General features: G+C 38.6%; 1 protein-coding gene and 1 long non-coding RNA gene across 4 annotated transcripts; one reads left to right on the forward strand and one right to left on the reverse strand.

The window, feature by feature from the left end:
- Window positions 1-959: 959 nt before the first annotated feature.
- LOC124154082 lies at window positions 960-19,492 on the reverse strand. Of its 3 annotated transcripts, XM_046527591.1 has the most exons (6): window positions 18,633-19,057; window positions 18,403-18,536; window positions 17,521-17,731; window positions 12,288-12,358; window positions 10,857-11,055; window positions 960-3,685 (listed from the first exon to the last, which is right to left on the reverse strand). In XM_046527591.1, exons 2-6 carry the CDS (start codon window positions 18,501-18,503, stop codon window positions 2,966-2,968), a joined length of 1,302 nt encoding a protein of 433 aa, XP_046383547.1. In that variant the 5' UTR covers window positions 18,504-18,536; window positions 18,633-19,057; the 3' UTR covers window positions 960-2,965. The 3 variants fall into 3 exon arrangements, with proteins under 3 accessions (XP_046383547.1, XP_046383548.1, XP_046383549.1); XM_046527592.1 differs by lacking the exons at window positions 18,403-18,536; window positions 18,633-19,057 and adding an exon at window positions 19,311-19,492; XM_046527593.1 differs by lacking the exons at window positions 17,521-17,731; window positions 18,403-18,536; window positions 18,633-19,057 and adding an exon at window positions 17,205-17,508.
- On the forward strand, window positions 17,320-22,028 carry LOC124154084. Its single transcript, XR_006863822.1, has 3 exons — window positions 17,320-17,407; window positions 21,352-21,457; window positions 21,534-22,028. It is a non-coding gene; the product is annotated as an uncharacterized LOC124154084 (long non-coding RNA).
- Window positions 22,029-22,205: the final 177 nt, after the last annotated feature.

Genomic DNA, 22,205 nt, shown 5'->3' on the forward strand with positions numbered 1-22,205 from the left:
CTCTCTCTCTCTCCAGGGGAAAGGTGCAGGGTGTTGAGTTTGATGAGGAGTTTAGCACATAGGGTATGGTGAAAGGGGATGAGGGAAGGAATATACATGCCACTAATACATACAAGGGTGAAGGATTTGGTGCTTTGCCAGTGAATCTTGCTGATGAACTGTACTTGTGAAGATTAAAGACAAAATTGGACTCAAAGACCTCTGGCATCCATCACATACCTTGTGAATGCAGAGATAGCTACATTGGTAAAACGGGAAGAACAATTGAAACCATGATATCGGAGCACAAACACTGCATTAGACTTGAATACCCAGAGAAATATGCTGTAGCCGACCACTGCATAAAATATGATTATGTTCAATGAAACCAAAATACTCTGCAAGGTAAATGGATATTGGGATTGGCTTATTATTGAAATAAGACTCGCAAAGAATACAATGAATAGAGACGCTAGTTTCAACCTGAGCAAAACATGGAATCCCATCATCAAACGAATGAGTAAGCTAAGAGGAAGAAGAACACCAAAAACAGACCTATCAGAGAAGACTTGACCACCCAAACTGTGTATATAAACCAGGCACCAACCAGGTCCATCATTCACCCTGATGACAATGGCAGAGAAGGCCACCAAAACGTTGCCAGCAATGTCCATCATGACCTGGCTGATTTCCCAAGAAGAGTTCATCACCATACACAGGTTTTAACTAGCCTTGACAAACCAGGGTCAATTCATCAGGATACTTATCAGGGCATGTTAAGAGTCCAGGTCATGTGGAGAGGGGGTACAATTTGAAGTGGTTCAGTTAGTATGCTCATTGCCATATCTTTTCTTTTGGGAGTTGAACACTTTCTGACAGCTGTCATGAGTTATACCAACGAATGAAGTAGATCTTAGCCACCACCTAAGACAAATATTCATTACAGAGCAACAGGAGAATTCAAATTGAAATTCAGTATGGATGTTATAGAAAACTTCATAAATAATTTAATGAAATATTTAAAAAATATTTACATTATCTCCAGTTAATTACATAATTGAAACAAACTGGGTCACTTGAAACAATGCCATCCAGTTTCATCCTTTAAAATCAAAGGAGACACCACAACATCACTAAAAGGCTACACAAAAATAAAGGAAAAACACCATGCATTCAACTCCTTCGAGCATCTTACATCAATCTTCTTCTTTCATAAGCTTTAAAAAGTCAAACTTTAACCCCTCAAGCGTGAGTTTCCTTTTTCTGCTCCCCTTATCCGGTGGTTAATAGTTGACGTGTGTGTGATACTCCTCGAAACAGGGTTCTTAGCAGTGTGAGGGTGTTCTGGGCAGTTTTTGCATCTATATCTTGTCTCTTTTCATTTTTTGTGCACACAACACACTTTCTTCTTCCAACCTTATTTGTCTCAGTTTGCGGGTTCTGTTGAACAAAATACTGCCCGGTCAATTGAGTACATTCCGTACCGGTATCCAAGGGCCATCCTTTGCACTGTTCTAAATTCTGTCTGTGATACTTGGCTATTATTTTGTTCACTAAGCTCATTCTGAATGCTAGATGATCTTTGTTATTACCAGCTTTACGGTATAGAATGTACGCATATAGCATAGCTATATTAAATAACAAACCACACTTTTGTCATTTACCTTTCCAGCAAGAACGATTCTAAAATAATCTTTTAAATCTACACCACACATATATTTATGTATTATATTCTATTACACGCATAGGTTTATTTACACATTCTCATCCACCCTTTCAACTTACGGGTTGCATTTGGTCGGAATGTATTGTAGTCAGCAATGCAACATCGTGTTTATCCTTCCACTTCAAAGCAACCAATTTCCCACACTTTGCACTAACAACTTCTCCTTTCTTTAGTTTCTTTTTTAGGTTTACTGGCATACCTTTATGTGTGATTTTCATAGTTCCAACACCACCTGTTGTCCTCTGAACTAACCTCTGGAAAAGATCGGGACTACTGTAAAAATTTTCCACATGTACCAAAAAACATACAAATAATATAAAACATATACCAAACACATGTACCAAAATCTAATACATAGTTTCTCACACTACTGAGAGCAACTTTTGTTGAAAATAGAGCTGTGTCCTTTGTGATTTCACAGCCCAATTTTGTCCCAGAGCCAAAGTGGAGTGGACTCAAGGCAGAAAAAAATAAAAAAATCACATGTAGCAAAGAAAAAAACATTCAAAGCACACATAAGGGTGAAAACACCCCAACCCCAAGCCTCAAACGTTGTAAATAAGATACCAAGATGTGGGAATGCTAGCTGGTCTTCGAGGTTCTGAGAAGCGTTGATTGACAATGCCTGGACGCGAAAGCACATTCACCAGAGCTTGAGTGGAAGGATATCTTTCATTAGCATCCACCAGATGCTGACCCAAGAGGAAGCATTTCTTTCCTGACATCAGCCAGAAAAAAATATTCTAAAAAATATGAGAACGCAAACACAGACCACACAGGGGCACAGAACGAAAGCAGGCAGATGTGTCTCACATATATACTGACCAGAAGTACTTATATGAAAGCTTAAGAGATAGGAATACCTAATGAAACATTCGGACGCTTATGGTGTGTCGCGCACGCTTGTGGAATGGCAATCAAAGGACGCAAACACTGTATCGTACACACTGAGAGAAGGACCACGGGCATTTAAAGTCACGCTTGAGGGGTTAATGAAAACAGTGAAAATGCAAGGGAGGAATATCATCAAAATAGCTTTCAAAGGCTAAAGATATGCTGATTCATGCATTAAACTGAGCTATTATAAAATACAGAAATCATGTTTAATTTGACAAGTACATACATCGACAGCACCCATTTTTCTCCAGTTCATCATTTCATTTTCTCCAGCTTCCAGGCACTGACTTCCACTCAAAAGATACTTTGCCATTACGATAAAAAATAATCAAAATTTGAGTAAGCAAACAAATGTGTATTTCACTACCTAAGCTGTTTACTCTTCCAGGAACTAATTACTGGATAACATACAGCACAAATGCCATTAGCATTTGGAACTAATAAACATTTTTTGTGTCTCCACTTTCCAAGACAGTCAAGAAAACACATCTGTCGATCACTTTTTACAGCTTCCATCTCAGAAATACCCTCACATAGTTCAAGTGCATCCAACCGCATGAGAATATTTTCAAGTTGCTTACAAGACTCCAGAGGTCCTTCAGGCACCCAAAAAAGTTCTTTCTTCAACCGGCACCCGATCACAGAACAAGTCACACGTCCACTTTCTAGTACACACAATTCCTTGTAAAAAACTGGCCTGATATGGTTCTCTTCCTCTATGGTAATCAACTGGGTATACATAATAACTCTAGGTCCAAATATAGGTATGTTCCTACCCCATGTCACTGGTAAAGAGAGGATATTTTCATCTACTAATAACATTTCAAACACAGATGGTTCCATCAAAAGTCTTTCAGAAAAATTTGACATGCAAGCAGATGGAAAAAAAGCATCACTTATGTCCAGGCATCCCATTGAATCATCACCGTCCTTATCAGGGAAATTTAGGGGAGTAGTTGTCCCCCTCTTATCCCCAAATTTCACTGATGACTTAGCTGCTGCAGGTAGAGCATCAGAAGTAGATCTGGAGCCACCAGGAATGGGGACATTATTATTTGCGATTTGTAACTGTATATCTTGTGACTGCAAAAGAGAAGCACATTACTTAATGAGAGTTTCATGAAAAACATTAATATATGATGTGACGGTACGACTCGCACCGTCGTTTTTCAATGTTTTCATCGCGGTCGGTTCCAGGCTTGAGCCATCGCTCATTTAAATTTAGCGGGCACAGCACTGTTAGAGCGGCGTCCCCATCAAGTACAAGGGTTTTTCGAGTGTCATTTTTTTGGTATGTCACGTGAACGCCGCTATATAACGGGTGTTCACGAGGAGACGGAAGGACATTTTGTGTTTGGAAGTGCGCGGAAGCAGAGAGACCTTCCGAGCCGAGATAAGGCCAGCGCACAAGGAGCGAGAGTCAACGGGAGATAAGGAGTCAGTCGGAGTACACGACTCACCGTGGGAAATCGCCCGCTGTTCATCGAAGCCGCAGGCGGAGAGAAGCCTGTTGGGCTCAACCGGCCGAGACGGTGATTCGACAGAGAACCACACCATTGACGCGGTAAAATACTCAAACCCATCTCCCCGGATAGTGCATTATCCACTCTCCCTGCTCGATCCAACATAATTCCTCAAGAAGAGACCCCGAGTGCTGTTCACTCGAAGTTAGTGATTTGTGGAACGATATCACGCAACCCTTTGCCAAGTTTTTTTCAACATTCAATTAGAAAAGTTGTATCACTAATCTCCCGTCCACGAGGTTTGCATATTCAAAGCGATAGTGCTGGACATTTCGCAAAACTGGACGAGGAGCCTGTACATTCTTTGGCATTTGTAAATTCATCATTCATCCATTCATCCTATTGATTTTTTTTTTTGTATTAGAATTAGGTAATTTTGGTGGGGTAGTGTTCTCTTTTGATTCATTTTTTTTTACATTTATGTATCATCATAAAGTCAAATCATTCATCCCTCATTAGAATTAGGAAAGGGTATTTCTCTGATTTTTGTTTTTTTTGTACGGTCAATTTTGAAAATAAATGTGTAAACCCGATCATTTTGTAAGAGGTCGTTTCTATCTTGTGCTGTGCTCTGCACTGAGGTCAATCCATCCCCAGTATTTAGATATCTTTATCGCGAACGCGCGCCGCAGAACTTCCACGATATTATTGTAATAGACCCGTGATCTATCACAATATATATAATGACTTATTAATCTCAAACAAGGGTCGTTAAGGTGGGGGAAATATATATATGAGCATAACTAAATGCAATAAAGGAATAGCCAATTTATCATATTCAGACATGATACATTGAACAAGGTAGAAACTACCTTAAAATAATAGTTTAATAAAGGCAAAAAGATAAAAATTTAGGCATTAGTTGAACACACTTTGTCTGAGATTCTTTTTAAACTGTGCTTAAAGCATATTTTGCGCGGACCTTCAAAATAAATATCGACCACTGCTGATTTCAGTGAATGCCTGTTCAGTACTGCAGGCAATATTTCTGCCAAAAAATAATAGATTAGACCCAGATGGGTAAAAATGTTGAATTTAAAAAAAAAAAAAACCTGTAGAAAGAACCTGTGGCTGCCTGATGTAATGTGACTTATTGGTTGATCATGCATTCTTTAACAACGTGCTATTTAAACTTTTTCACTCAGCAAATAAAATTATGGAGACGATCTTAAGTTTTTTAACAGCTTTCCTGCTTATACACATATTTAGTGAAATTACTTTCATTCACTTCTTGTGGTTCTTCATTTAAATTTGCCATTAAATCAGATAATGAGAGTTCATCCTTAGAATCAAGTATTGAGAACCAAGAACTGATGGGGGAGAAGCGAACCGGTCCGAGAACCAAAAAAATTTAGGAACCAACACATCTTACTACATACATAATGTACAAAATGAGGATACTTTCGGGAAAGTAATATTGAGATTGACTAAAGAAATTAAAAAGAAGGCAATAGGGCGGTTTCCTATTATTTTTTTATCGCCTAAATTGAAAGATTATTACTCCTGGAGTACGCATTTCACGCTTTTAGATTTTTAAATGACGATATCTATTTTTCGCAATAAAATGAAAAGTGAACATTTTCAAGCGCACGAAAACATGACGGCTAAGTATGAATGCTGGGAAAAACCAACGTGAAGTCATTCTGGTTCCCGCTGTCGCTGTGTGAGGTGACCTTGGGGCGAGGGTTATGTGCTTTGCTGGGATGCAGGCTGCTAGCAGGTAGCAGATTACCCTGCTAGTGGGTGGTGCTTGACTTAAATAAGGATTGTAAATACCTTATCAAACGAAGGAAACTTTCCGACCATAGGCAGTCTCTCACGCATGCATTGGTAATCTCAGATGATGTTAAACTCCTATCCACTCATATAGAAACTAGGTCCCTGTGATGTCACGTGGAGTGGCATCGCATTGGTAATTTTTTCAAATGCTGTTAAAATTGACCATAGCCATTCGTCTAAACTGGGATTTGTAAAACCAAATAACTTTTATATAATGAATACACTAATGGTGGGTCACGAATCGCAATCAATGCCTTTCATCTTCCTTGATGAAGGAAACTACCCTATTGACAAACAGGAAAACTTATTAAAAATTGAACTTTGTTTAATTATGAGAACACTTTTCAAAATAAAATGTGATACAGAATACATATATATAATGAAAACATATACATATATATGTAAGACAGGAAGCTCTAAGAGTTTTAAAATATGGTTAAGATTCTCTGTAGCATTATAACACATGACATTAATTCATAACTGATCTTGTGTAATGAACAAAAGACAAGTCATTATATCGTGAGGATTATTTTACATAGTAAGAAAGAAAAAAATTGATAAATTAACAAAAATGGAAATGTGGATCAAATTAATAGAATAAAATACACAACAGAAATTTAAAAATAGAGTAATTATAACTATAATTATTAATAAAAGTATCATTTAATTAATACTTTGAACAAGGAAAAAAATTCACATCAAGCAAAATCAAAGATTTCTGTGTGCCTCAGCACACCTTTAGGAAATTGTGATTATTGTAAATTCAAGAGGGTAAAAAATGCACTCTTAGGAGTGTGCTTAAATTTAATAATAATAATGGTAACTCAATAAGTGCACTCAAATCAGTCTTAACCTTTTCGCACCGAGCTCCTTCACGGGAAGTTGCTTTTGGCTCTACGAAGGGTTTGAGATTTTCTTTTTCGCCCCGTACGGAGATTTTTTTCGGCTTGGGACTGACCAGGTAGTCGCTTCTTCCCCTTAATGACCTTTCCTAGCGGGGTCCCGGACCCTTTCCGCAGCAACTGAGCAAATATAATCCTCGACCCTTTTCCCCGAAGGCAGCCCATCCCAGCGTACTTTTGCGGTCAGTTTATTGTTGCCAGTGCAATTTTAATTTTTTAAATTGTTACTGTTGCATTAAATGTCAGTTCATTAATGTATTCCTTTCATTTTGCAATGCCTGTAGAAATTTTAAACGAAGTTCTACGGTTACTTTTAGGGTTTTCAGCAAAGCGGCACTATATCATAGCCAAATGAGCTTTTCCGAGAAGAGTGAGGCTATCATCTTCAACGTACATATTTCAGTAGGAGAATACTTACACCAATGAGAGTACTTACAATATGAGAGTAATTACCTGGGTAGAGCAGTTCTTATTCCTGCAATGGTATGGAATGCTTCTCACAACATGTGTCTACGTAAAACATTCCCTATTGGTACACCCATGTCTCGTATAGCGCAAGGGATGCGTTCCTTGGGGTCTTTGCGCTATACGAATTTGCGTTATACGAGAGCGTTTTAACATAGGGAAGATAGGGATGCGTTCCTGGTAGCATAGGTCTTGGGTATTGAATTTCCTCTAAAACATCTATATTCCCATAAAAAGCCTTAGAAAACATTATTTCTATAAATATTTATAGTTAAAAACATCTTTAAAGATAGTATGCACGCATTCGAAGACTTTTATTCACGTTAAAAAAAATTCTTACGTGCTTTCGAAATTCCTTCCTGTCGTGCGGGTGGGCTAACATCTGCTATCTCAGGGGATCGTAATGCGTTGCCGGCAGTTGATGATTTTTCAAACTAGTCTAAAAACAACTATTGTGTCACCCAGGCCCTTTTGTCGCTCATCGAAATGACAGGAAAATGCAACTTTAAATGCCATTTCATAGCTAGCGGAGTTTATGAATGATAAATCATTTTAATTTGAAGTCCTCCGAGTCATTAGCAGCTACGTGAAACAGTCTTTAAATGCCTTGAAACCTGACCCAGGTTTTCCTTCCCTGAAAATGAATGAACGAGAATGCATTCTTTTCCAAAAGAATATCGTCTCGTCAACACTAGATCTAGTTGAGGGGGAAAGGAGCCACTTTCAATAACAGCTTGGAGTTCATCAGAAAATGTTGTTGTGGCTGCGCTATCAACACTTGCAGATTCACCAGCTGATATCGCCGCACTGAAAATACCTGCTTGCCGTTTAAATTCTGGAACCAACCGGAGCTTTCACTTAATGTCTCGGAGCGATTACCACTCTCGTCTTTTTGTACTGATTCACCATGAACTTTCCGTATGTGTAGACCGCTTGGTTGAAGTTGGTGCGGCTGAGGTCACTGATATTTTAGCTTCGTCTTTATTCAGAATAAGGCATCGTGAGTTTAAACTTCCGCGCAATATCGCTTTGACGCTCTCCATTTTCAATGCAATTGACCTCTCTCAAGTCCTCTTCTAGGTTAATGGTTTTTCTTGATAAATTCTTGATTTTTCTACACGCATTCCTATTTTTTGCCATATTCTCTTGGTTTTTACCCTGTATGGCTCTATCTAAATCACCTTCTTCTGCTGAACTGTATTCCTGAGACGCAGAAGGGCTATGACTGCGGGGAGGGAACGAAGCCATTGTGTTTAAGACTCTATAGCGGAACCTTTTATGTGTTGATGCTATTCATGCGCAACTCGGTCACCGCTCCGTGAATACCGATGACCTTGAAGGCTTTAGCGTAGACCCTCTACCTGGAAGTCAATCGCCCGGTAACCTACGACGGCAAAAATACGTCTCAAACCGTATTGCTGAAAAAAAAACTCATTTCCACTAGCCCCACGCTTAATTAACGATCTAAATTATTTATTACCATTCTGTTAAGGAGACGAGATAAATTAGTTCGGTAGGCCGGCTATCTAGACCCAATGACGAGTAATACTTTTGGCAATTGCGCAGCAATGAATTTCGATTAATATATAAACAAAAAAGATTTGAGGCAAGAAATAATATTAATATGCGTAAATTGATAGAAATTTCGTGTGTACTTGCAAGTTCACGTTTTATCACGAGAGCGTTTAAGATTTTTGATTAGGCTACACTGCGTTGCAATGTTTCCCCGAGAGACGAATTTGCGCTATATCGAAATTGCGCTAATCGAAATTGCGCTATACGAGACATGGGTGTACATTAAATTTACGAATTTTTAGGATATGCATTAATCAGTATTTATAGCGAAATTCGTTTATAATACCTTTGTATTCAAAGGTTGGTAAGAGGTTATTAAAAATAGCCGCTGTAATTTTGGCTCACGACAAAGAACTGAGAGAATCAAATTTTATTGCATTACAAGGGCTTTTTTTCATAGAAATTAAATCGGATTTTCTATCGAATTTCACCGCAAATGTACACTTAGAATGTAGCTAACCGAGTAATGTATATTTTTAGATGTAAATCATTACAATATCGCTCCTATAAACTTGCTAGTAAGTTATAAAAATAACAATTAAACATCTAACCTTAGCGTCTCCAAAAATTGTTCTAGGTGATGATCAACTCCGTTAATATGAACGCTAGAATTCCGTTTAAAATTTGGAACCAATCAGCAGGACATACAGAATGTAATTACTCGCATTGATTTTTAAAAAATGCAACATTTACGTTTTTAGTTATTCCACCTTATAAACAAATAAGTGACCATGAGCACCTTCCTTGAGTGGGACACTGAGAGCCGGAATTGGCCGAGGTAATCCCCACACGGACAATAGGAAAGGGTCGGACCTCTCGCGCCGAGGGACCCTAATGGCGGTTGGGACCCACTTGGCACGCTTGACCGCGAAACCGTGAAAACACGGCCTTTGGCCTTTTGCTTCGAAAAATTCAAGCCGTGAAAAGCCGGCCTTCCTTCTTTAGCATCAGAAAATTCAGGCCGTGAAATCACGCCCTGCGTAGGGAAGAGGTTAAGTACCTAAGTTGGCATTCTCTAGAACATTTATTACATTATTCAGTAATTCCCCAGGCCTCCTGTAAGACTAAGTACGTCAAAGGGCACAAGGTTTTATAATAAAAATACATATGTAATACTTTCCACATTGAATGAAAGTTTTCACTCCAAAATAGTTTCAATAAATGTTTGCTATCGCGTTTCTTTGAGTGCATTGCTTCTGAAATGGACCAATACATTTCTTTTATACATCACTGCATTTATATGGCCATCTAAAGTATGTCAGTGTGATGTCATACAGTCAAAAGCAGTAATGACAGCCATTTTGAGGTTTTTCAAATGAGGTTAAAATTGAACATAGATTCCCAAGTAAAATGGGATTTCTTAACTTCAGTCTCTATTACTTAACTAGAATGGCATTTTAATGATGGATCCCAAAACAGAAGAATGATACCTCAATTCTATTTAACATATACAAAAACCTACTCTCCATGATTATGAAAATAAACCTCCACAAATATTAACAACTAGATCAATCTATTCACTATTTAAGCAGAACTTAGGAAACGTCATATGTTTAAAATGATTAAAACAAAACTGTATTCCATAAAGTCAGATTTATTTATTTATTTATTTATTTATCACATCCCCCGTAAACAGCACATAACGGCCTTTTACAACGAGGGTTTCCAATATTAACAAAGTACAACACTAACATCCATGCCCTGGATAGGGATCACCTACCCAGGCGGGATTCGAACCCACGACCTACAGTTTGGCAGGCGAGGACTTTACCCCACCGCCACCGAGGCCGGCGATATTTGTATTCAATAAACACAGGGACTGGTAAAATAGGAAGTTCAGATATAGAAATTAAATGAAAAACTTTGGAAATGACAAAATAAAGAGAAAAAGTATGCAATAGCTATGTCCCCTTCCAGACATATAGAATAGAATTATTACTGGGTCACAAAAGAAACTTTCGCCATAGGTACTAGTAATATTATAGACTAATTTGATGCTTACAAACTTACATTCATCAAGCGTGGTGCATGACCAGGAAAAACAGATGGCACTGCATTATCCCTTAATCGCACATTGCTGAGTGAGGTTCTGTCCATATCTTCTGGCAAAAAATGTTCAGAGCAAAGAAAACTATTTGTGCTTGGGGTCCAATTCTTTCTCCTAACAGCTTTCATCCAGGCTGCTCTCCTTTCAGAATCCTGAGGAAACCTTAAATGAAAATAACATATAAAACATGGTTTTCATTTCAAAAAAAAGCACAAATTCATCATAAGTCACTACACCCTTTCCAAGATGAGGATTATATTGAATGGGATTTCCAGCAATGCTAATAACTTAGGGGAATCAGTTTTGAAAAAAAATACCATAGGAACAGCAAAAGATATTAAAAATGAAAACAGATAAATGTATGCAGATACATAATTTGCCCAAATACTTTAATTCCAAAATATATAAGTCTTGAAATTTCTGTGTGTGAGGATCCACATTGTATATTGCTTGAAATCATCACCATTCTCCCCAACATGAAGGTTGATGAAACAATTCTGCAGAAGGACGGTACGAAATTCAAGTATGTAAAACAATTGGGCAAAAATGATCCCACCTTGAATACACCTACATTTTCAAGCATAACTCTACTTAGTACTTTGACCCTAAGCATGGTTTGCATACATAAGGTAAAGCTAATCCCAAACAAAATACGTACTTGTATACGTAACAAAGACACATAAATGCCACACATTCATGGTAGGGAAGATCTTTTCCCTTCCAGTTCCTTTCCCTCGGCAAACGTGTGCCGGAAGGATTTCGTTATTTATAAGGTTTTCACCACAGATAAGAACCTGGGACTCCACAATCAGCAGCCAAGCCCTCTACACATGGGGCTACCACATTAGCCATTGACAGTATCTCACATAATATTTACCATGTGATATGAAATTGGGGGAAGGAGAACGAGCAGTATTTTCTTGCAAAACCAGCCATAGGAAGTAAAACAAATCAAATGTTTTCATTCTGCCCTTTAATGTAATTGGAGAAGCTGATATTCTACTACAGCAAAAGCCACTTATTTACAAACTTTTTTTACAAAGTATGTAGTTGCCATAAAATGGAAGTAGTCTTTTAGATTGAAGTCTTTAGAAAAAAATTATGGTGAAGAGGATAGATAGCCATAGAGGAGTGCCCCGCTCTTACACCTATCTTTTGAGGGTGCAATCGAGAAAGTAAATGGCATCACCCAGGTAAAGAATTACTTTTGCATTAATAGAAACAACTTATGATCGTAAGGCATTGGTACTATCAATATTACACAAGCATAGGATCATTTCATGATCTGAAATCACCATCAATTCACAATTTGTACCACTTTTATGAGACACAAAAAGTATTACATAGAAATAACACATGCCAAAAAAATAGTTAATATGCAACTATTATCTCACCTATAGAATGACACCCCAGGTTTTTTATTTTGTGCGCTGTTAAAGCAGCCATCGGCAGAACAGCAAACCATCTAAAAATAAAGAGAAAAAATTTTAAAAATCAATGTGTAATAAAATGATTAAATATTGACCCATCCAGCACATATAATCATGATTATGTAAAAAACACAAACCTGAGGAATGTAGGATTACATAAATTACTGCATTATGAATTACCAATATTTAATGCAAATTTCATTCAAGAACCATTGGTAACACCATCACAAGATTTCTTATTGAAGTTGATGTTGGAAAAGATTATGAAGTACACCATTCAAATAATTTTATGCAATGGTTTCCATCTTGCTTTCGTACAATGTCTCTCATACACCTGTATAAAAATTCTGTCCAAGTAAATTGTTTACTTTACAATGAGAATATGAGAGCATGAAATTTGCGAGTATTTTGTGAAATGTTAACATTATCAACACATATTAAAGTAAACAGTTAATGGAATATTTACATAAATACAACATAAATGTGAAGTAAACAAGACTTTCTGCTCGCTGAGTAGTATTTATAGCTCGAGTTGAATAGTCAACAAACCTCCACTACAGTATGTGTAAGCAAATCTCCAAGCCATTGTTGACTATCAGGAATGGCCGTTCTCGTGTCAAAGAATAGAGACGATTGATTCCACTTCCTTGGAATTTTTGCAATTTCATTTCATCCAAAGATGAGCTCATCAACAACATGCTCCCTAACCAGATTGATAACCACAAAAATCACAAATGGTTGAGTGAGCGAGTAATTTTGGCAGCTAAGAATGAAGATGTGAATGCTTGCACATAGTTATTCACAATCAATTTCTTGGTATTCTGAATTCACTGATATCTTTTACTATGTAACAGATAAAGGAGATGAAGTCACCAACTATCCATCTGAATTTTTAAACCTCTTGGATGTGCCTAGCTTACCACCCCACAATTTACAGATGATGGTTTGCTCGGTGGTCATAATGCTAGGAAACCTAACCCAACCAAGACTATGTAATTGAATGCGTTTGGTGATTTAAAAAACTCATAATCAACATGACTCACGTGACTACACTCAAAGGAAAATTCAAATATCATGAGGAAGTTCCCCTTCCAAGGATTTCCATGATCATAACCAATATGCCCTTTGAGTTTAAACGAATTCAATTTCCAATTCATGCTGCATTCGCAATGACAATTAACAAATCACAAGGTGAGTGTTTGTACTCTGAATCTTAAAAAAAAACATGTTTTTCTCATGGCCAAATATATGTGGCATGCTCATGTGTTGGTAAACCATCCGCTTTACTTTTACTTGTGCCTGATAACAAAAGATAAACTGTTGTATAACAGAAGGTACTTGACTCAAGAGAATAAAGGCACATGTGTACGGAGGACCACGGCACGTTTACGCAATGTACTTTTCCGAACCGAGCTATAACTAGCACGCCATAAGGCATGGCATAATTATACTGCTCCCCTGGGACTACTTGCATGAGATTTTGAGCGTCAGTTAAGCATCCGTTAGCATTTTTGGGGTAAGTTTTTGACCTAAAAACATTTTTTTACAATTAAAAACACAAATAGGCCAACATCTGAATGGATAAAATTTTGACTGAATTAACTGCTTTATAAGGTACATAAAATATATTATATCTCATATATATATATACTAGCTGACCCGGCGAACTTCATACCGCCTAACAATCAATGAACTTACAGTTTACTTACACCATTTATAAATCAAGAGCGGCTGTATCGTTTTTAATCATGTTTAATTTATTATAATAAAATAAGGATACAAATTCAATGAAACTACGTAAATGAGTACCAAAATTGCTTGTCAGAAAGACATTTTCTTTATTGAATCTACATATGGTGAATCGGAGCACGTTTACGCGGATTTTTTTCAACAAATTTTCTTACGTTTTAGCTTAAGAAATTTTGGGCATTGTGGTTTAATAAAGCAGTTCATGAAATAAAAATTATATGCATTCAGTTGTTGGCTATTTGCGTTATTAGCTGTAAAAAAATGTTTTTAGGTCCAAGTCAGTTGCATACACTTGGCCCATTCAGGTGGCAGGTTGACACAACCCCAGACCGACGCTTGACTGATGCTCAAAATCGTGCAAGAAAAGCCCCTATGAAGCAGCATTCGCATTAAATGACTTAAGGCGTGCCAGTTTTAGTATCTCTGTTTGGAAAAAATGCAATGCGTAAACGTACTGCATGCGTAAACGCACCACGGTGAGCCCTACACATTCGGGTTTAATGTCTTGCGTCAAGCACCTTCTGAGAAACAACAGTTTTTGTTTTGTTATCAGGCGCAAGATGAAGCTAAATAAATATAGCGAAGCAAAGCAGTGACGCAGCGAGGGGAGGTTTTGGGGGATAAACCCCCCCAAGAGCTTAGAGAATTTTTTAATGAAAGATTTTGTTATTAATATTAGGGGGACAGATGACTAGCAAACAAAACACATTTAACTATTCACACAGCCGCAAAACCCACTATTTTGAACCATTTATCTTAAAATATTTCTGGGGGAAGTGCCCCCACACTTCCCGCTTACCTTAGCGAGTTTTCTATGCTATTCCCAGTGGGAATATTAGCCTCCCTCCCCCCGTCTACCACCCCCCTAGAACTGAAGGACTTGGAACAGGCATGCATATGGGCTTTCCGTGCGTTTTCTGGTCCAGGAATCAACCGCGCCCATTAGAAAGAACAACCAATCCCCGTCCACCGTTTTTCCTCCCTCCATCTTAGCCCTCTGCCCTGCACCCTTCCTTATGCCCTTTCCCTCCTCTTCTCACTTGAGAAAGATGGGCTGCGTCCCATCGAAAATTTGTAAAAACAACCTTTCCCCGTAAGTTCCTCACTTTTATTTTATTTTTCGTTTTTCTGTCAATTTCTAAGTTTTTTTTGTGTGCCCACCCCAGGGCAAGAAGAAGTTCCTTTACATTATTTATAATGCTCGTGTGAGTTTATTTCAAACGTGTGTATATATATATATATATATATCTCCCTCCGAACAGTACACCCCACGAACCAAAAAAGAACAAACTAGCAAACTTAATCTCACCACCACATTCTTCCCGGGCACTCAAAAAATTTTAAAAATATTAAAAGATCTGTACCCTATCATCAGCAAAAACAAAACCACAGCTGCTCTTCTTCCATCCTGCCCCTCCATTACCTACAGAAGAGCACCTACCTTAGGTAATATTTTAAAATCCACTCGCCCCCTCCTACGGCACACACACCCCCCACTTTCCTCCCTGACTCCATGCAACCGCCCCCGTTGCAAGTGCTGCCCCCTGCTACACCCCACCACTTCACCTGTCATCAATAGATTCTCCTCCACACCGTCTTGTACTTCCTTCAACGTTGTCTACAGGCTATTTTGTAATTTTTGCCCCTCGTACTACATAGGGGAATGTACCACACCCATATCCATCCGAATGAATAACCACAGGCACTCCTGCAAAACTCCCCCCTTTCATGAACCCATCCCCATTCACACTGCCTCACACAACAGTTCCTTCGACCAATGTTTTTCCCTAACTTTCATTGAAGTTCTGCCAGAGAGGGCAACTATCATCGAGGTGAGAAAGAGGGAGATGGCCCACATCTGGGTTGAAAAGGTGTTTGAAACGCCCAGGCTAAACATTGCCCATTAACAGCAAAAGCAAACCCTATCCTCCCTTCCCCTTCTTCCACCCCCCCTACTTCACCAAGGAGGGCTACTGGAGGAATTTCCCCTGCCTGCAGCAGTTCACCTTCGGCACCGAAGATAGCGGGTCAACCCGCTGAAATGCCAGCAAAACTTTTTGCGAGTGTCCTTCTTTATGTGTTTCTGTGTTTTTCTAAGTGTCATTTTTGTCCGTTCTCCTCGATCGGCCACATACAGATATTATCGCTTAGTGCGCTTTCCTCAAGACTTAAAATCCAAAATAATCTGCATATAATTGCCTCGGTCTATCCTATGTAGACTGAATAAAGGAAATGCCTTTCTAACAAGCCATTGTAATACTCATTTTGTAGTCTTTTTGATTTTTTTATTACATAATAATACGTCAAAAATTATTCAAATCTCAAATCAGTACAGCCGCTCTTGATTTATAAATTGTGTAACTTAACGATTTCTTTGATAATAATTAGGTGGTACAAATTTTGCTGGGTCAGCTATAATCGGTAAATAAATACATAACTATGTTTAAATATTGCTTATCATATTAGTATTAACACACAGCATGATCAAATTCCACATACAACTTGACACAAAGAAACAAAAAAGAAAAAACAGCCGTCCAAGTTAATAGCATTATTCAAGCAAATGTAGTCACATTAATAATCATAAACAAAAGTTCTGAAAGAATCCCTATAAGAGACAAATGAAAACTGAAAATTTTTTCTCAGCAAATCACATCTCACCATTATTGCCTGTTTACACGATACATCAACACATATGCACCAGTTAATGTCTGTTTGCATGAATGATTTTTGTGGACCCGAATAGATCATGTACGTAGCCAATAAATTCAGATACATCAAGTTGACGCATGCATACAATTTTCCCGACGCTACGAACCCGATTATTCGCACATGTAATACCATTTCTCGGCTCATTTTTATTTCGATCAGCTTAAAGAACAATCAAGTCACCAGCAATATCTAAAGCTGTCAATTTATCACCTTAATTATTTCGTTTAACAATGGATTGAGCATTGCCTTTAAACATGCCATTATATGCATTCACAATTTCAAATTCCCCACCGAAGCACTCGCTTTCACCATCGCTGGGTTCACTCGCCATCACCGTGCGATCGCTCAGTGAGCGGTGACGTGGCAGTCCGCTCACTGGGCAAGACGGAACCGCTTACAGATATATCGGCAAGGGCTTACCTGAATAGCCTCTTTATTTCTATCCAACATTAAGCTCTGCCTCCTAACTTTCGACTTCCTTTTTTGTTGACTCAAGCGGTGTGCCAAGTTTTCTAATCCTTTTGTTTCGAGCCATTTTCCTTGGAGACAAGTCACTGTCCGTAATGCAAGGTCCAACAGTTTCTTCCACCTCTGCAGAGTACACAGAACTCTCAACATTGAAAGTATTTGATCACTCGCAATCATCATCAGAGTCGACATAACTAGTACTATGGTTACTCAACACAGGTTGCTTTTTGCCTTATTAGAGATAGGGGCGGAACGAGATGTGTACTACCTTGGTACTTTGCAAGTGCTTCGGATACGTGGGGAACACAGAAGGAACAGCACCATCCCGTAACCGCCTCGTCTGGCCGGTGTAGTCCATATCCTCAGGTCGAAAATGCTGCGAGCACACAGCTGAACTCTTGGAAGGCACCCAATTGACCCTAGCGATGGCCTTCACCCATTCTTCTCTCAATTCTCTTCGAGTTATTTCACTGGGGAATCTATAATGTTAGGCTTTATAAAAATGTTTGTATTTCATAAATAATCCATATACCACATTTAAATGAAGACAAAGACAACAGAAGGACAGCACAGGACACACAGAAACAGATAATATTCTTCATGGTGTGATATCTATCATGCATGATCTTTCAACAGTGAGAAAAGCCTACTACAAGTTCCCAGTCAGGTACACAAAAGACATAATTGCAAAGCGATTCATTTCCTACACCAAGAGATACATTACGCTGGGCCAACGATTGCTAACGATAATGGTTCACACCAAAACAAATTAAGCCATTTAACACCCCATGGTGAAACCCAAGGTGGCTAGAAGGGCCACTTAATATACGAACTTTGGTGAAACCAATGAATCAATTTATCAGGCAAACATAACAATTATAATGGAAACCACTATTTCCACAAGAATTTCACTTATTTTCGACTCTATCATGCACCTGGAGGACATCTACACGATGGCCTATTCATGACAGGATTATCCAGAGGAAAAGTAGGAATTAAAACTCTTAACCTAATAAATAATAAGCTATATTTCTCTTAAAACCAATACACTCGTCAAGTATTCTGCAGAGGAAAATAATAACCAGGAAAGACGACAGCAAAAGAGTAATATTAATAATTACGATAGCGAATATACTATAACGTTCCTTACTGTTCTATACTTAAGTTCCCTCTCGTTCCGTCTCTTTCTGGATGCGGAGTTCTTTGGTGTATCCAAAGACCGTAGAGGAATCTTCTCTGAGGGCAAAGCATTTGCCTTTAATCTCCGGCGAAGCGCGTTTGGTTCTGCGTGAGGGAGTGTAAATTAAAATCGCGAACATTGATTGTTTACAAAGAATACCACTATGCTCATACCGCTTGGATGGGAATATTCATGCTTACGCTGAATCATAAAAGCTTCAGAGGTAAAATGTTCGCTGCACGCAAAAGCGTTTGGTGGTATATCCTTTCTGAAACGGAATATAATTCCCCACTGTTTTCGAAGGGCAGCATGCTTCGGGAAAGAATGCAACGATATCCCATAATCTCTGTTGGCTCGATTGGAGCATTGCGGAACGCTGCAAATTCTGTTGGATCTTGAAATGTGCGTATCCTTGACCGAAGATGAAGTTATTTTCAACATGTTCCTTCAACCTAATTAGTGAAAACCACCTAACTACCACTGCAACACAAAGTAAAAGAAATCGCAAACTCACTCGCTTTGTTCTGATAAAGAAAGATTTGTTTTGATTATAAATGCACGGAATGCACGCTATCATCGTTTCGCCACCATGATACCTAGCTCATTGTCAGTGCTGCCACCAACGGCTGTTTCAAATCCCAATACAGCGACAGATGAACAATGCATGAAATTAACCATACGCAGAGTACACACTGGTACACACGAATGCTTCAACCACTTTCCCGTTTAAATAGTCATAAGGCATTTTAACGGACATGAGTGGGGCGTTATACTTAAATATCAGTCATGTTGACGAGTAACTGGAGTCCAAGAAAATTCAAATTCAGGGAATGTTACTATCTTACATCTGCAGTAGTTCTTCTATACCTATTACTTACGCGTGTAGAGACACATTTTCAGCCCCAGGAACTTTTTTCCTTGATGTGTACTTAAAATTGCACCCCCATACTACACAGTGGTTCACCATTCTTCTTCTGAAGATCACACACGGCAGCAAAATTCGCCTCTTACACTGGTGTCAACACCATACGTTTGCGAAGGGTAATAGGGGAAATAGTAAGATGGCTACTTGCGCAAACTTTTTCCGCCGGTCGACTTCAAGCGCATCCGAAGAAGCTGCCGATGTTCACTTGCTCAGCGGACTGCTTACATTGCGCGCCAGGCTTAATTTTGCATCCTTGAAATCGAGGCCACTTTAAGTAAAAGTACTACATCCGTAGAAGTTAAATTGAATAAAATTGTTGTTGATGTACTTACTGTTCCACCCCTTAAATCAGCTCTTATCTAACTGAGACTTTATCAGCGAGTAAGATCATTTTTTTTAAATCCCCAAGAATCTGATTCTCGGCCCTCCGGTCAATAAGGTTGAAAGCGCATTCCTATGTATCAGCACAAAATCCATCTCATTCACACTGCCTTAAATGGTAAGTATCGATCCTCTAAAATACCCACTTTTTTTTAGTTCACATTCCCGCCCACACCTTTCGTAACGACCGCCAACCACTCCAGCCATGGGCGTACCCAGAGGGAGACGGGGGGGGGGGGGGGGGGGGAGAGCAACTAGAAGCGAAAATAAAATTAGTTTAAAAAATTTATTAGCGAATTTTCCTTTTGAAGAAAAATGATATTAGTATAAGACATGGAACTAAAATAGTAATAATTATTTTTTCAAGCAAATATGTATTTATAAAAACTAATAAATTGGTGTAATATATTCCTTAAAATTTTGGTTTCATTAACCTTTCCTGTGCAAAAAAGTCACAACATGAACGACTGCTGCTAGTTTGCACCCCCCCCCCCCCCTAGTTTTGATTCTGGGTATGCCCATGACTCCAACCTAAATTACATCTTTCTCTCCCAGAGATCACTTTTTTACAGACTTCCTATCTTGTGCAGCACCATTTTATCTTCCAACCCTTTCCTAGATTTCTCTAGGCCCTTGAGAATATTCAAGAGGCAGCTTTGAAGAGCCTTTCTCACCTGAAACTTAATTTTCCATTCTTTTTATATATTTTGCAGCATTAGAGAAAGATGCAGATTCTGAGCTTTAAATTCAATTTAAACGTGAAATCAGATTGAATTATCATACAAAAATAAATACATCCCAGAAGACCCTCCGGGACTTACATTTCGCGTACATTTTGCATGTAAGAGTTATCCACAGCATGTTGCAGCGTATCACTAATACGGCTGCCTGGCTCAACACTTCCAGTAACACTCACATTGGTCACCTGTGAGCTAACGAACATGCCCGGTAGTAAGCTCAGAAAAATGGCGGGTGATAGCTTACTATAGTAATAGGGTTATGAGTTCACCAAGTGATCAGTGAGCAGCACTACCCCTGGATATACCCACTACCGCTGAATATACCCATGGAAACAAAAATGGCAGCTGGACTTCGAGCACATATGACACACCAGGGGGTGGACCACCACACAGCATAGTCTCAGCTTCCTTGAACGGTTTGTGGGGGCTAGTGGGCTTTTAAATGATCTAGCAGTACACCATTGGTCACCTAACACTAATGTTTGAGCACCCGCCACTCAGTCATGAGTGCTCAGGCGAGTAGCAGCCTTAACGAACACTCTGAGAAATGACCGAGCTCTCATGCTGAGCCACCACATAGTGGTCGCATTCTGGGGCGAGCTCCCCCTGAATGTGACCATTACTTATTACCCTTAGATATTAGAATACCTCAGAAATATTTATTTTATTTAGAAATATATTAGTAGATCTGCAATGTTACACAATACCATACGGACCTAATTCAAGGCCAATTATCTTTTGGGCAGCACTATTGTGAAATTCAGTTCTATACAGTTTACAGTGAAATTTCAAAGCAAAATGTCTTTATCTATAACATATTTTTATCTCCTCGAAATATGTATTAAATGCCTAATCTTGTCATTATTTTTTCAGATCAATACTATTTATGAAGAGGGAAAAATTCAAGAAGCTGGTACCCATAGTTCTGCCTAGTGCACCTACATACTATAATGAAGGAGATAATTTCATTTTTCCACAAGTATGAAAGGTATGGCTTTGAGTTTGCATCCCAAAGATCTATGAACCTAATAAGGAACACAATTTCCATGTTTCAGATGGGTGAAGTCAAGTTGTCATCATTTTGTAGTGATTCGGAAATGGAAGATTTCCATTTCTCAAAATATGCTACAATGTGTAGTTGTGCAGCATCTGAGAATAGCCAGCTATGTCAAACTATACCTCAGGATTTGTACCTTTCACTTTTGAGAATGGCTTCTTCTTCTTCCCATTCCTCTTTGTCGAAAACATCATAGTTTCACTTTCCCTACATAATGCCATGGTAGAGAGCTATACTCACTCCCCACTTAGTCACTGGTCAACTAGTTTCCAGATATCACTTAACACTGGTCAGTCACAATGTAGCAGCCAGTGGGAGCCGAAGCGGGGCCAAAAGGCCCATGCTACCGAAGCACCTCACTATCCAACTGTGCCTCCTTTCTTTCCCGAGACATTGGTAATATCTTATTTGGCTATTCCAGACACACAAATTCATTTCTTGATTGTTTATGTATTGATTAAATGTTTCTCATTGAATTGACTTGCAAGTGGGATTTTTAATAGAAATAAACTTAGAATAAAAACTTTAAATATTTGTGTTTTTCATTACAATGAAATGTTTGATTATTCGCAGACCCAACACCAAGAGCAAGAATGCTCACTTTCAACGTACGGCTTACATTGTAACTTCAGTTCTGTATGGGCAGAAACGTACCAACTTAAAATAATTT

This window comes from Ischnura elegans, chromosome 2, assembly GCF_921293095.1.
Source record: "Ischnura elegans chromosome 2, ioIscEleg1.1, whole genome shotgun sequence".
NCBI classification, from domain to species: domain Eukaryota; kingdom Metazoa; phylum Arthropoda; class Insecta; order Odonata; family Coenagrionidae; genus Ischnura; species Ischnura elegans.